The 15,097-nt window shown below is 47.2% G+C and overlaps 1 protein-coding gene across 1 annotated transcript in view; it reads left to right on the forward strand.

Annotated features, from left to right (window-relative positions):
• Positions 1-15,097, forward strand: part of TPH2 (tryptophan hydroxylase 2) — a 73,244-nt gene that overhangs the window by 31,012 nt on the left and 27,135 nt on the right. Inside the window, exon 8 of the mRNA XM_090041013.1 lies at positions 1,595-1,721. Coding sequence (XP_089897139.1) covers positions 1,595-1,721 — 127 coding nt within the window. The remainder of the gene's footprint in view (positions 1-1,594; positions 1,722-15,097) is intronic.

Below are 15,097 nucleotides of genomic sequence, written 5' to 3' on the forward strand. Positions count from 1 at the left end.
CGTTTTCAGAATTGTTTAAGAGCTTTTTTAGATGTTGTATGTGCACTCTCTGTAACTTATATTTGCACTTTGTGATAACTAATAATGCATTTCCAGTTGTGGACTGAAAAGAAGTCATGATCAGTAAGATACCAGGCCCTTTTGAAACAGGTCAGAATCTCCCCTTGGCTAAACTCTGCCTGATGCATAATCAGACTGGGGTACAAAAGTAACTGTCGACTCCTAATCCTGCACTGTATCGCTGTACTTCATAAAGTAGACCAGCCTGGAGCCATTTCAGCAGCTGGAACAAAATACCTTCCCTCTCTTTGGAAGGTGGAGTAGGAAGAACTGATATGGACTTTCTAGACTTTGCTGTCGATTCTCTAGGACGGAGGAGTCCTCAAGAACCAGTAAACATAGGGTTGTCTGCTTTGTATCACTTTGGTCCCATAGCACCCTGGGGTGCCACAAGATCCTCTTAAGGGTGTTGTGGTGTCCAGCCTCTATGTAAGGACATATGTTCTCCCTCACTGTCTGGCACCTCATACCCATCCTAGCTACTCCAGCAGTGCCTGTGGCTGCTTTGCTGGGGACTGCCACCACTGCTGCCATCCTCTGCCATACAGCCTCTGTGCTCTGAGCAACACATTGCATTCTGCTGCAGAAGGACAGGTGGAGGTCACCAGGGTTGGCAGAGGGGGTGGTGAGGGCAGATGGCTCTGATTCCTGGCATATGAGACCCTAGAGGAGCTGCTTTGACAGTGGGGACTGCCCTTTCCCTCTTGGTTATTAGCTGGAGGCAGGGAGAGGGTAACTGGTGTGGAGAGATCATGTGGGGTGAGGTCCTGTCTCCCCTGTCTTCACCTGACAGTAGTTAGTTCAGTGGGTCTCAAAAGTTTTAGCCTCAAAACACTCCTCCATAACTTTTCTGTATTTAGACTCAAATGCTAAGATTCTCAACCGGGGTAATACTAAATTCAGAAAAGTTATGGAGGGGTACCTCAAAGCTAAAAAAGTTGAGAACCACTGCTCTTGTGGCATAAAGCAGACACTGAATTTGGCTCCTGATGAGTGATATCCTGCATTTTAGCATAGCTTCTTTATTCTTGTACATGTAACCATTTGGGCCCACCAAGATGATTCATACGGAAAGTGGGCAACTTTACTGCTGTGTACTTCAACCCTAAACAACAGCATGCAAGGCTGTAGTGCTGAATCCAAGGGAGTTGAGGGGTTTTATTTTTGTAGAACCTGATTCACCTGGTGAGGTGTGTACAAAAGAGTTTGATTTCTTTTCCTTGGGATGTTCCTTTGTACTCTTTCAAAAGGACACCAAGACTCTCACCTACAGAGCCAACTGGGTAGCAGTGATCAAATTAAGGGGTAGATAGGGATATTTAAGACAATCTGTTTAAAGGGCATGCATTTAGTCTTGGTCAAATATATATATTTATATGGGTTAATACATTTGAATGTATGTATATTGTTAATTAGTAAGAATATTAATTCAGTAGCATTGTGTAAAATGACTTTTATCAGAGTTTTTAATTGATGTAATAGCAGTGCTACTTCTAGGTATGTAACTTTCACTTCTCATTTCTATTCCTGTCAGAGATACGTGCCATGAACTCCTGGGGCATGTGCCTTTACTTGCTGATCCCAAGTTTGCCCAGTTTTCACAAGAGATAGGACTAGCCTCACTTGGAGCATCTGATGAAGATGTTCAGAAACTAGCAACTGTGAGTCAATAATCTTTTCAATGCACATTTTCTCTGACTCTAGAGTTCCTCCTTTGTTAAAACCTTGAAGGATATTGTATAAACACTTCTAAAATGCATTCTTCAGTTTGCAGATGACTGTGCTGTAACAGTTGCATGACCTTATTCTGGTCTTACTGAAGCATTTTTGGATGCTTTTCTACTGTGTTTAAAGGGAACAGAATCAAGCATTACACACTCAATCCCTGGATGCTCTGTAAGACGCTCACAACTCTGTGTTGTGCCATCCTATCTCAAAGTTTAGTTATGGTTAATTATTCAGTTTAAGGATGCAGGAAGCAAAACAATTGAGCATTACTTCCTTTGTGTGTGTTTTCAGATCCAAGTTCTTTTAAACATGAGCCGTGTATATGTGTAGAGGCTGGCATGGCTCCTAGCATCACCGCTGTCTATCTCTGTTCTGTTTTGAAGGTGCTCAGTGTGGTATACTATATGATAGACTAATGCATTTTTTATATCATAGCTGACGCTCCCAGGTGGGTGGGAACAGATATAACATCTGAAGTAGTTCAGATTACAGTTCCACTTTAAAAAATGCAGCGTTTCAGATGTGGACTTAGTATAGCCTCTGCAATGCAGCCTCCAGCTGGGGTACTTCAAAATCACCTCCGATGTATGCAGTGGTGAACTCTATGGCTTGGAGGTGGGAGAAAGCAGAGCAAACTTAGTGCAGCTCTATAACCTCTGATCTCCCAGGGGCTCCTCCCTCACTTCTAAGCTGGGGGGGGGGGAACTAATGCCCGTGGGTGCTCTCCTGCCTGCCTCCACTGTCTCAAAGTGCCCCCAGCTCTCCCTGATGGAACCAGAAGACCACATGCCTTTTGTCCCCTTGCTGGACAGCAGAGTCAGAGAGAATAGGAGACTGCTCATAGACACAAAGCCACTGCCAAGTGTAGAGCAGGGGAAGAGAGGAACACTGGGATACTGGAGGTCCCAGAGCTCCCCTATTACACTCCACAGAGCAAACATGTAAGAGGAAGTGCTGCACTCTCAAACATTTCTAAATAGTTAGTACCTGCTTCCTTCAGGGTTAGTGTATGGAGCACTTCAAAAGGTGTGTACATCTATTCAGCTCGCCCTTTGAAGCGCTTCAAAGGCATTTGAAATGCTTCAGATATTATGTCTGTCTCCAACTTTAGAATGTCTAATATCTAGGTGATTTGATACGTTAAAAAAACCTCAATGTTGAAGACAATATCGTAGAAAATTAGGCCTGGAAAAAGCCTCAGGAGGCTGTCTAGTCCAACTGCTTGCTATACACAAGCCCTGAACCTGCCAGACAAATGTTTGTCTAATCTACACTTAAAAACTTCTGAGAGTGGAGAGTCCACAACCTTGTTTCAATGCTTAACCACTCTCGGAGTTTATAATTTAAAAATCCTGGCATGATTGAACTACAGTTTTCATACATCCGGGCTTTCCTGGATGTGCCCTCTCTTTTGGACACTTGTGCTGTGTCCAGGGTAGTTTTTAAAATAACAGCAAATGTCCAGACTTTCTGCTCTCCCCAGCTGGCTGCTTCAAGCTGGGAGCAGTGGGCAAGGTGATTGGCTGTCGGGGGTCACATGGTCCCCACACGGGCTCCAACAAGCCAAGTACAGAGAGAAAGAGGGCAGGGGGCTGCAGGTCGGGAGTGAGGGGTGCAGGGGACAGGAGGTGTGACTGTGATGGTCTGCAGGGCGCTGGCAGTGCTAGGGGTCTGCGGGTCAGGAGTGAGGGGCACTGGCAGGGCTGGGGGAGCAGAGGCTGTGGGTCCAGCGTGAGGGACACTAGCAGCATTGGGGGGCAGGGGCTGCAGGTTGGGAGTGAGGGGCACCACCAGGGCTGGGAGAGGGGCAGGGGGCTGCGGATCAGGGGTGAAGGGCAGAGAGGACGGGACAGGTGATTGTGGGTTGGGTGTGCACTGCACTGGCAGTGCCAGGGGGCTGCGGGTTGGGAGTGAGGGGCACCAGCAATGGGTGGGAGGCAGGGTACTGCTGTTTGGGAGTGAGGGGCAGCAGCAGGGCTGTGGGGTGTGTAGCTCGTCTGTGAGGGGCAACAGAATGGGCAGGGGCAAGGCACTGGCATGTCACTGCTCCCCTGTCGCCATCATATTCCCCCTGCCCTCTCCCCCACCCTAGTGATAGTTATCTTCTTTGTTGGACCTGGAAATATGGTAACCCTATTGGACCTGAAGGAGGAGTTAAGCAAAATATGCCCACATTAGAATTTAGTCAGGACATTGGGATTAGCGCACACACTCATCATTTTAAGGGTCACAGATGATCAATATTATTGGCTTTCATTCTTTTCCAAAATGTGACTCGCTGAACAGCAAAGTATGTCTTGACAATTGAGTCAATACTGGCGCTACTGAATAACCAGTTCCACATTCTCATTACCTTAATTTTTTTCCTGGTGGCCTCCTATCAAAGGAAACGCCTCTCTTGTACCCTTTCCCCCCCGCATTCTCTACAAACACACTCCAAATGAAGGTAGACTCAGCAGGGTGACAGAAAGCGTGGGCAAATTTTATTCCGGGACAGAAAAGTCCTGATGCATGTTACCTTCTCCACCTGATGAGATTGTTTCTGTTTTGAGCAGCCTATTGTCCTGTTCTGTACATATACAGCCCTTGCAATGCCCATGCCCCAGTAGGAAGTGCTTTAAAATTACCATACTTTATAGCAATTAAAAAAAAATAACACAGAGTGCAGACAGAAGTGCAGCTCCCTGCTGTAATGGAGAATGCTTTGCAGGCAGTGTTCTTAGTTACAAGGACCCCCCGACCAAATAGAGGTTCACTGTTGCTTTCAGGGGAGAGGGGAACCTAGCTGCTGGATGCCAGCCTGCAGCTGGTTTCCCCTGGCAATGGCCCCTTCTCCCTCCCAGCCTGTCCCTGTTTTCAGAATGAGAGTGGGGGAAGGGAGCAGCAGGAGCTTATTCTAGGGGTTCCCAAGCCAGGGCTGGAGGGTGGGGTTGGTGAAATGGAGCCCTCACCCCCCCAACCTAGGTGGGGCTCCATTACACCCTCCCTACTCTCCAGCTGGGGCTGAAAAAACCCCCAGACTGAACTCCTTCCATTTCCTTTCTCCCCTCCCATTCTGAAACCAGCTCGGAGGCTGGCAGATTGCAGAAGGTACTCTGCTTGAAACATCTTCATTTGAACCTGATCAGCCATCTCTGAAGCAGTCTTGTGCCATGCACTTGTGCTGGGTCACAATTATAGGCCACTTTCTGTGACCAGATCAGGTGAAAATTGTCACTTCTGTTTGTCTCCTCGTTGTTTTAGTTTTTAAACACACTTATGGCAATAAGTTGGCTGCACTTATACCAACTTACCTTACTGCTGGCATTTATCAGACACAATCTATCATCTGGAAGCAGGGCATGAATATTTGGCATGCAAGAGGATCTAAAATGCTAAAAACCGAGCTGATTTTCATGCATGCTGAACATTCCTACTGACCCCTTGTTAGACACTAACTTCCATACCAATAGTACTTATACTATAGGAAGTACCAAACCCACCTGGGCTTTGCCAGTGATATCCTGGAACTCTTCCCCTGATCTTGCAGGAACTGGAGGACAGAGCATCAGCCCAGATGGAAAGAGATTGAGTAGCAATTCCTGACAACTGAGTATATCAATCTTTTCTCCTGGCATCAGCAGTGAAGGGGAGAAAATATCTTAGATCTAGCACAATTTGTTCTGAAGTTAATCACATCATCATATTTTTTGTAACAGGTCTCTGAAAAGGGAGTGAATATTCTTGTTTGAACTGAGGCTATTGACCGATAAAACTGCAAACCGCTTTAAATGGGTAGAAGCTGGCACTGAAGAGCATGGGTCAGCTGTAACTATTAGGTCCCTGTAGTCTTACAGCAATACAAATGAGCTAAACTGCTGTAATTTTAACCCTGAATGCAACAGGGCTAAGGCTGCACTGGTTTTGTTAGACGTGTATGTGGCTAAGGCATCAAATCTATCACAGAAATTGCAACACCGTATATCAATACCATTTGGTCCTGATACTTTGTTAAGTCTGTTTATGCCAGGGGTGGACAATTATTTGGGTCTGTGGGCCACATAGGGAGCTTTGAGTTGTTGTGGGTTGGGTCACCACCCCACCCCACGACACCTCACCAAAACACCCTGTGTGGTCCCTCTGCATGGCCAGGTGGCTGGGATGGGGCTGTAGGGATGGTGTTTGGGAGCAGGATGGCTGTATCCCACTTGCCATGATCGTAGATGCCAGTGAGCTCAGAGCTATTTGATGTCACAAGCTGCTTCTCATGGGATCTGTCCTGCTTTGACATGGCTCTGGAGCCCACGTGGTGAGCACCGCTGCCATTCCTCCTTCTACTCCCCCACCCCTTCCAGCAGCTGAATTCAGCAGCAAGGGAAAGGAGGCATGAGGAAAGAGGGGACAAGCAGTGGCAGCACTCAGTTCCTGCTTTGACACAGGTCCAGGGCTCAGGGGCTAAGTGGCACAATTGCTCATCCCCTCTTCTTCCCTGCTTATGAATTCAGGGAGAGGGAGGGATGAGGAAGAAAGGCAAACAGCAGGAGCACTTTTCCCCCCACCCCCCTCCCTTCTACCCCCGGGCTCTGGAGCTGTGTGAAAGCAGGGGCTCTGCCAGAGTGCATGCTGACCAGTTGGTGAGCTAAGAGAGCTCACAGCACATGTAGAGCTGGCACACTGGTGAGCTCTGAGCTTGCTGCATGTGCAAAAGGGTGGGGGCTGGAGGGATGACCATACTGCTACACATGCTGGATGCAGATGAAAGAAACGGGTACTATCTACAACATTATCTACATTTTACTGCTGCAATTAGGAACCCCAGTTTTGGACCAGCACCTTATTGCTCTGAGGGTTTTATAACACTGGACAAAGAGGGTCCCTATCCTAAAGGGTTTATAAACTATAGAGAGCCAACAGGAGAGCATGTGAAAAGAACAGGGCCTTCAGCCATTTCTCAGCAATCAGCCTGGGGAGCCATAGGCGAGTGAATTTTATCCATGAAATGCCATCCAAGTTGCTCGTAATTGACTTTTACAACAATGTTCTGTCCCATTTTCACCCTTGATTAGCATGATGGAAACAAAATGAGCTGAAAAATGTCAGCCAAAAAGTCCAAGATAGAAAACAAACTGGGATTCCAACTAGGTGACTTCAAAGTAAATATTGAAACAAACGAACTGCCGAAGAGCATGTATTTTAATGAGCCCAGAACAAAATACCCAAGCAAGTGACCCAGTAATGGAACCTGTTTAAAAAATGATAGTGAGATTAACTCTGAGCCACCACTGGAAGGGTTTAAGAAAAGAGGGAAAATCCCTTAGGAATTTCAAGTACAAGTGGAGGAGTGGTTATTTCCCATTCTTTTTAAATGAACTTAAATTGTAACTGTGTTCTGAGAAGCAGTTGTAAATCATGCAGAAGATCTGCTCTTTCTGTGTATTCAAATCTCTGGTGGCAAAAATACATTAGCTGATGTTTTATTCCTACTAGGCCTGCAGAGCTCTCACAGCTGAACAAGAGCACACCTGAGCCTATTCTCTGTCTCAGGAGAATTGTTTATTAGTTATACCTGTGAAAACCCAGTACCGGCTCGTGTGTGACTGGGGGAATATTTTAGAGATGATGGTATTGTATCGGTGTACATGAGAAAGTGCTTTTGTGTTGAGCCTTTATTATGGATGGTGGTGATATAAGAAGGGAAGGACCCCTTTTACCACTCAGATATCCATTTGAATTTGAAGCTATGATGCTAGGGGGAAAAAAGCATCTTTCTAATATATAAGCTGAGCATATTAGTATTAGGAATTCTTGAGAGAAAATAAATATTGAAAGAGTCCCAAAGGCCATTTTTACAGTCATTTTTTTAAGAATAGAGGTGCTCTTTAGGTGGTTCTAGGGAGGAGAGAGACCCATACTTTTCCAAAAATAGAGCAAAAAATATCGGAAACAAGTGGCTAAGATGTAAACCACTGTAAAAAGGCAAAACAATAAAATAGCCAATTTGACTGTTTTGATGTTAGAGTAAGGATCATAGTGTGTGTGTGCGCGCGCGCGCGTGTGCGTGTGTGTGAGAGAGAGAACTGCTAGTGCTTTGGGAAGGAGAAGGTAGGAAGATGCACACAGGTATTCTGTAGCTTCCCTCCTCTTTTTGCCAGGCTCAGTTTGCAACAAAGCTATCCAGTCAAGACTGTGGTCATTACTGACTGAGACTAATTATAGATATTATGGGTGCCTATACACGTGCAGCAAGGCTGCTCCGCCATTCTTTAATTACAAAGCATCAGAGCAGACTCGATTAACCACAGCTGCTGGAGTGTGGTAATTACTGTGCTCCAGCAGACTCCAGTGTTGCATGTATCAGTGTGCCTGCTCTGAAAAATGGCAACAGGGGTACTTTAAGTAAAGCTCATTCGATGAGCTTTAGAAAAAGCTCCTCTGCTGCCATTTTTCAGCACAGAGACACTGATGCATGTGATGCTCTGGATGCTTTAATTAGATTTAACACGAATGCTCGAAGTATGGGGAAGAAGCAGGAGGAACTCGCCCTCCTCCTAGCTGTCACCAGCCCTGACATAGTAGGGATCACAGAAACGTGGTGGGACTCATCGCATGACTGGGCGGTGAGTGTCAAGGGCTATAGGCTATATAGGAAGGACAGGATAGGAAGGAAAGGTGGAGGAGTAGCACTCTACATCAAGGAGGAATATACTTCCTCGTTAATTAGCAAGGGGGTAGAGGGGGGGCACTCTGAGGTGCTCTGGGTTAGAGTAAAAGGCAGTCCAGGGGAGAGAGACTTAACGGTGGGAGTCTACTATAGACCTCCCAACCAGGGAGAAGAGCTCGACCAGGAATTCTTAGGTCAGCTTACAGAGGCAGTGAGGGCTAAGGATGTGGTCATCATGGGGGACCTGAACTTCCCAGACATCTGCTGGAAGGAGCAGTCAGCCAAGTCTGATCGCTCACGTCGGTTCTTAGCCAGACTGCAGGACCTCCATCTAACCCAGGAGGTGCACAGTCCCACCAGGGGAGACGCCTTGTTGGACCTGGTGCTGGCCACGGGTGATGACCTGGTGAGGGGGCTGCGGGTGATGGGCTACCTGGGAGACAGTGATCATCGCTTGCTGGAATTCACCATCCAGCGTAAGGTGGCAAAGGGCTGCAGCAAGGCAACAGCCCTAGACTTTAGGAGGGCTGACTTCAACAAGCTAAGGAGGATCATTGGGGAAGCGCTGAGGACCCAGAGGGGAAGGGAATCAGATGTCGAAGGTGAGTGGTTGCTCCTTAAGGAGACGATCCTCCATGCCCAAAGGGAGGTAATCCCAACAAGGGTCAAAGGGAGCAGGAGGGCACATAAACCCCCATGGCTCACTAAGAGCATCCGGGAATGTCTCCTTGCTAAAAGGGAGGCATATACCCAATGGAGAGATGGGGTCATCGCCAAGAAGGACTATGTTATAGTCGCCCGAGGATGTAGGGGGGCAGTCAGGAGGGCCAAGGCAGAGTTGGAGATAGGACTAGCTTCCCGGATTAAGGACAATAAGAAGTCCTTCTTCAAATACATAGGGGGTAAAAAGAGGGTCCCGGGTAATGTGGGGCCCCTGCAGGACACGATGGGCAACTTAGTCATCACGCCAGATGACCAAGCTAACATATTTAACGATTTCTTTGCCTCTGTCTTCCTAAGTAGGGACCAGTTCAGCCACCTCCCTGCTGGGCCCCCCTCGGGCCCCGAGAGAGACACGCCTGGGCCAAGGGTTAGCGAGGAGTTAGTTAGGGTACTTCTGGAGAGGCTGGACGTGTTCAAGTCCGCTGGTCCGGACGATCTTCACCCTAGGGTTCTACAGGAACTGGCTGAGGTCATTGCGGGACCCCTGGCACGGCTCTATGAGCACTCGTGGTGCTCTGGCGAGGTGCCGGAGGACTGGAAGAGGGCCAATGTGGTCCCTATCTTCAAAAAGGGAAAAAAAGAGGACCCGGGAAATTACAGGCCAGTTAGTCTGACCTCAATCCCGGGTAAGCTCTTTGAAAAAATTATCCTGGCACACATCCAGGAGGGCCTTGCGGGGGAATGCATGCTCAGGGGCAACCAACATGGGTTCATCAGTGGCAGGTCTTGTCAGACCAACCTGGTGGCCTTTTACGATCAGGTCACCAAATCATTAGACGCAGGGGTTGCTGTGGATGTAGTCTTTTTGGACTTCCGGAAGGCTTTCGACACTGTCTCTCACCCTGTCCTCATCAAAAAGCTGGGAGACTGTGGTGTCGATGCCCACACGGTCAAATGGGTCGCCAACTGGTTGGAGGGCCGCACCCAGAGGGTGGTAGTGGATGGGTTCTTCTCGACCTGGAAGGATGTGGGCAGTGGGGTTCCGCAGGGCTCGGTCCTCGGGCCTGCACTGTTCAACATCTTCATCAGTGACTTGGATGAGGGGGTAGAAAGCACCCTGTTCAAGTTTGCTGATGACACTAAGATGTGGGGGGATGTGGGTGCACTAGAAGGGTGCAATAGGCTACAAACTGACCTTGACAGGTTGCAACGGTGGGCGGATGAGAATAGGATGGGGTTTAACACTGATAAGTGCAAGGTGTTGCACATGGGGAGGAAGAACCGGCACCACACTTACAGGTTGGGGAACTCCCCTCTTGCCAGCACAGAGACGGAAAAGGATCTTGGAGTCGTCATTGACTCCACGATGAACATGGGCCGGCAGTGTGGGGAGGCAGTCAAGAAGGCCAATCGTACCCTGTCATGCATCCACAGATGCATCTCGAGCAGGTCCAGGGAGGTGATCCTCCCCCTCTATGCGGCACTGGTCAGGCCGCAGCTGGAGTACTGCGTCCAGTTCTGGGCGCCACACTTCAAGAGGGATGTGGACAATATGGAAAGAGTTCAGAGGAGGGCCACTCGTATGATCAGGGGTCAGCAGGGCAGGCCTTATGAGGATAGGCTACGGGACCTGAACCTGTTTAGCCTCCACAAGAGAAGGTTAAGGGGGGACCTTGTGGCCTGCTACAAACTGGTCAGGGGGGATCAGCAGGTATTGGGGGAGTCCCTGTTCCCCCGTGCGCTGCCAGGAGTGACCAGGAATAACGGTCACAAACTGGCGGAGGGTAAGTTTAGATTAGATATTAGGAGGCGCTACTTCACAGTCAGGGCGGCTAGGGCCTGGAACCAGCTTCCAGGGGAAGTGGTGCAGGCTCCTAGCCTGGGGATTTTTAAAAGGAAGTTAGATGAGCACCTTGCCGGGGTCATCTGACCCCGGTGCTCTTTCCTGCTAAGGCAGGGGGTCGGACTAGATGATCTACCTAGGTCCCTTCCGACTCTAGCTACTATGAAACTATGAAACTAAGAGTGCTTCCCCCCCCCCCCCCCGCTTGTGGAGCACCTGTATAAATGCCCTAAAAAAGTCCCCAGCAGAAGTACTCTAAGTATTGCACTTCAACTAAAGTGCTGTATATTAGAGCTGGAATTAACTGAATTAACTGAACAGACACTTGCTGTTTGGGTGGGGGGGTGCTCAGTGCCTGTCTGCCTGCACTGGCCAAGGCCAGCAGGCAGGGGTCACTCCCACATGCCTCCCAGTAGGCTGCCAAAGCAGCTTCTCTCCCCAGCCCCCACCTCCGCCCCACCAGCTGGTGATTGTCAGCAGTGGCTGGGCACCTTCCCTGGGCCGAGTTCCCAGTGCAGCAAAAGCTTCTGGCTGTAGTTGTCAAGAGGTTGGGGCCAGGGGGAAGGGAGCCCCCCTACCACACAGGGGGGCTTCCTTCCCCTACCTCAACCCCTGCCCAAGTCTCCTGACAATGGCAGCCACAAGCTGCAGCATGGGGCTGTCTGGGCCCAGCTTTCTGTTCTCTCAGGAACTGGGCTGGGTAGAGGGGTGTGTGGAATAGAGCCTCTCTGCCATGTGGACCCCAGCTGGCCCCCACCAAGACCTGAGCCCACAAGTTTGGAGGATATCTGTGCAGCAGACGGACTCTGTTTCCTCCCCTCCCCTTCCCAACGCTGGCAGTGCAGGGAGGAGACTGATCCTTTCCTGTCTTCTCTGTGACAGCCCGGGGCAGGGCTGGGCTGGTACTCACTTGGAGCAGACAAGCACTTGGCGAAGCTAGCAGCCACCCAGTGAGGGGCCCCCGGGATAGCAGCAGAATGCAACCTGCATTGAAGCACAACGGATATGGTACAGACATTCAAAAAAGCACTCTAATCTGAAGTGTTTTAGTCTATACTACAACCATCAAGGGTTAACTTAGAGCAGGATCCACCATCTTTAAAATGCTTTAATTGTACTGAACATCTGTTCTGTTATGGCTTTAAAGTGCTTTCTGCATGCTTAAGGCATCTTAACTGTAATGTCTGTTCCTAGCCTGATTGGCCCTATTAAATGCTTTCCAACTGTTTCTTACATGAAGTGGCTTTTAAACCTTTTTAAGGTCTCTAGAGATGGAAAACTGCATCCCTCTTTCCCTCTTTCTTTGTAATATTTATTTTGACATTTTAATAGGGTAGGGTAGGGGAAACCAAACAATCTATCCTGTTTTTGCTGGTACAGAAAACTGCTCCAGTAAATTATTCTGGAAATTGGAGGAATTGAATATAATGAGGTTTTGTAAATTAATTTCAAGCTTTGTTGCAATAAATGTAAATAATTATGGTGCAGTGGGAAATAAATGAACCCACGAAGCATTTTTGAAGCTGACCATTATTTGTCTATATATGTGTTATATATGCTAAATTTTGTACCTATGCACGTTGAGAGATAACTAAATGGTTCTTTGCATTAGTCTTCACTGGAGGTATGTGTTATCTGAATCTGTTGGCATTATCTTAATTCTCCTCTTTACTTCAAAGAACTAGAACAATTTGGGACAATTATCTGCTGAAGGGGTAGAAAACAGGAGAAACTGGAGTATCACAGGCAAGGACTGAGTGGAATTGTCTGCACTCTGGTAGCAGGTTTGCAAAGTATCTGCCTCAAGTAGATGTAGGCAAAGCTCGCACTGTACCTCAAGTGTGTGTGCAGCTGATTAAAATTGTCAGAGGCTCCCCAGTGGTTCTGATGTATAAACAGGAGTCAGAAGCTGGACAGGTCCTTTTTTATTTTGTAAGTCAATGAACAAGGCTGAGTGAAAAAAGTTTTTCCTATCACATGAAACTTTGACATTTAAAAAAAAAATCCATTTGGTACTTAGATTAAACTAAGACTTTTTGGAAGATTAAAAAAAAACACCACAACCCACCCCCGGCCTGAGTTAAGAGCAGAATTTGCTCTAGAATCGCCATTAACTCAGTGATTAGGGCACTGCCTGCTTAAGTTCATGAATTTTGACCTTCTCTCATTTACAATCCATGTGAGTGAATTTACCAGCCATTCCCTCACTACAGTGGTCTTACTTGCAAAGCCGGTAATCAGTGCTACAGTCCAGTGGTTATAGCCTTCACCAGGGAAAGAGAAGACAATGTTTCAAGTCCCTGTTCTTCCATTTCCCAGGTTCCATGGTAGTACCTTAACCACTAGAGTATTGCCAAGGAAGAGCACAGTGAGTACGTAGGACTAAATGACTAAATAAAGAGGCTTTTTACAGATGACTGCCTTCCAACTGCACTTATAATTAGTGAGTCAAGGAGCTGCAGCCAGAAGTCTGAATTGAATTTGACTCAAACAACATAGGTGGTATATATCTAGTGTGAGACAGAGTGCTCTCCTGCTAGAAAATGGGAGCATGCAGGCATTTGCACAGTTTCTCCCTCAAGAAGCATCCTGGAGTGAGGAGAAAAATTTTCCTTTTTCAACAAGGGAGATCTCTCTTGTGTATGAGTTTCTTGCACAGGAAACAACACCTATATGCTTCCTATGACTCCTGTCAGGGGCCAGGGAAAGTGGCGCTCCCTGTGTCTCCTCCAGACTGGGGTCATCCTGGCCTGGGGGAGGCAGGGGAGAGGGGGCAGCTGCAAGCTGGAACATGGGTATATACCCCCTCTTGGGAAGTTTGGTAGAGCTGCAAATTTCCTAGATACTTACAATGCTCAAAATGAACACCTGTCCATACTTTAGGTCTTACCACACCAGATGAGGAAAGAAGTGTCAACCATGATCCCATCTGGCTATTGAAAAGTGCAAGACTACAGCATTCATTGCCTAATGTATTCCAAGCAGGCAGTCCTCTATCTGGATTTAGTTAAAAGAGTAACATCTAACATTCAATGCAGGAAACCATGAAAAAGATTGAGTGAAAGCACATAAGAGTGCTGGTAACAACAAGGCTGGCACAGATCTATTGGATTTAAAAGAGATGGATTATCCCTTATTAGTTGATTACTACTATTTTTTTAAGTGAGTTGCTGCGCTGCATGCTGAACAGCATTCTAATAACACATTGTAACTTGCAGTTTGCTCACCATGGTATTCCAAATGAGTTAATAACAGATAAGCATCCTCAACTGGCAAATAGCTAATTTCAGCAATTCTTGGATAAATCAGTTGAAGTGCATCGAGGCAAGTCCTTCTTACAGCATGCCCAATCAAACAGATTCAGAAAAGACTTCACTTATCGAAAAAATGCCGATAGATTCAAAGGATCGCCAGCAGTCTTAGAATACAGCGTGCCTTGCAATGCTCTATCAGGATCATCAGTTCAGAGACTCGCATGCAGAAGAACAAAATCTTAGTGGAGATGCCTAACCAACTTGGTGAGTCAAAAATAATTAGGTCTGAATTAAGTACAAAACTAAAACATGCAGGGACAGCAGAAGAAATATTTTACTAAGTATTTGAAAAATACTCTCAGTTCAAGTTGGGAAGAATGTTATTCTTCACATAGAAAACTGCCTAGAGCGTTTCCAGAGTTTGGATATTTCTGTATAATTATGGGCTCAGATAAAGGGGTGTTGTAGGTCTGGAACTTAATAATAAAGGGGGAGCAAGAGAGAATTTAAGCCAACAAGGCAAGGGAATAGGTTATTTTGACCAAGCCGGTCCCAGATCTAAATACAACTTCAGAAAGGATCAAAATGTTGTTCAGGTGTCGGTTTTCATTGCATTCTGACTGATATTTAGTTTAGACCTGGTGTATCTTCATAATCTCTGGGCCAAATTCTGTTCTATCCTCTATGGCCATAGAGAGTCTCAAATGCAGTGGAGCAGGTGTGGTGTCACTACATGGGGAGGTGAGAAAAGTATTTCACACCCTATGCACAATTGGGAAGCAGACATTAGGTCTTGTGAATCCATCGCTAAGTGGCTCTACTCATCGCTGCTCCTAATGGAGTGCGTTCCTGCAACTTTAGGGCAGTTGTAGAGCCACAGGGAGACACGGCTGCCCTGTACCTTGTTGC

This window comes from Crocodylus siamensis, chromosome 4 (genome assembly GCF_052110815.1).
Source record: "Crocodylus siamensis isolate JL-2025a chromosome 4, ASM5211081v1, whole genome shotgun sequence".
NCBI lineage: Eukaryota > Metazoa > Chordata > Crocodylia > Crocodylidae > Crocodylus > Crocodylus siamensis.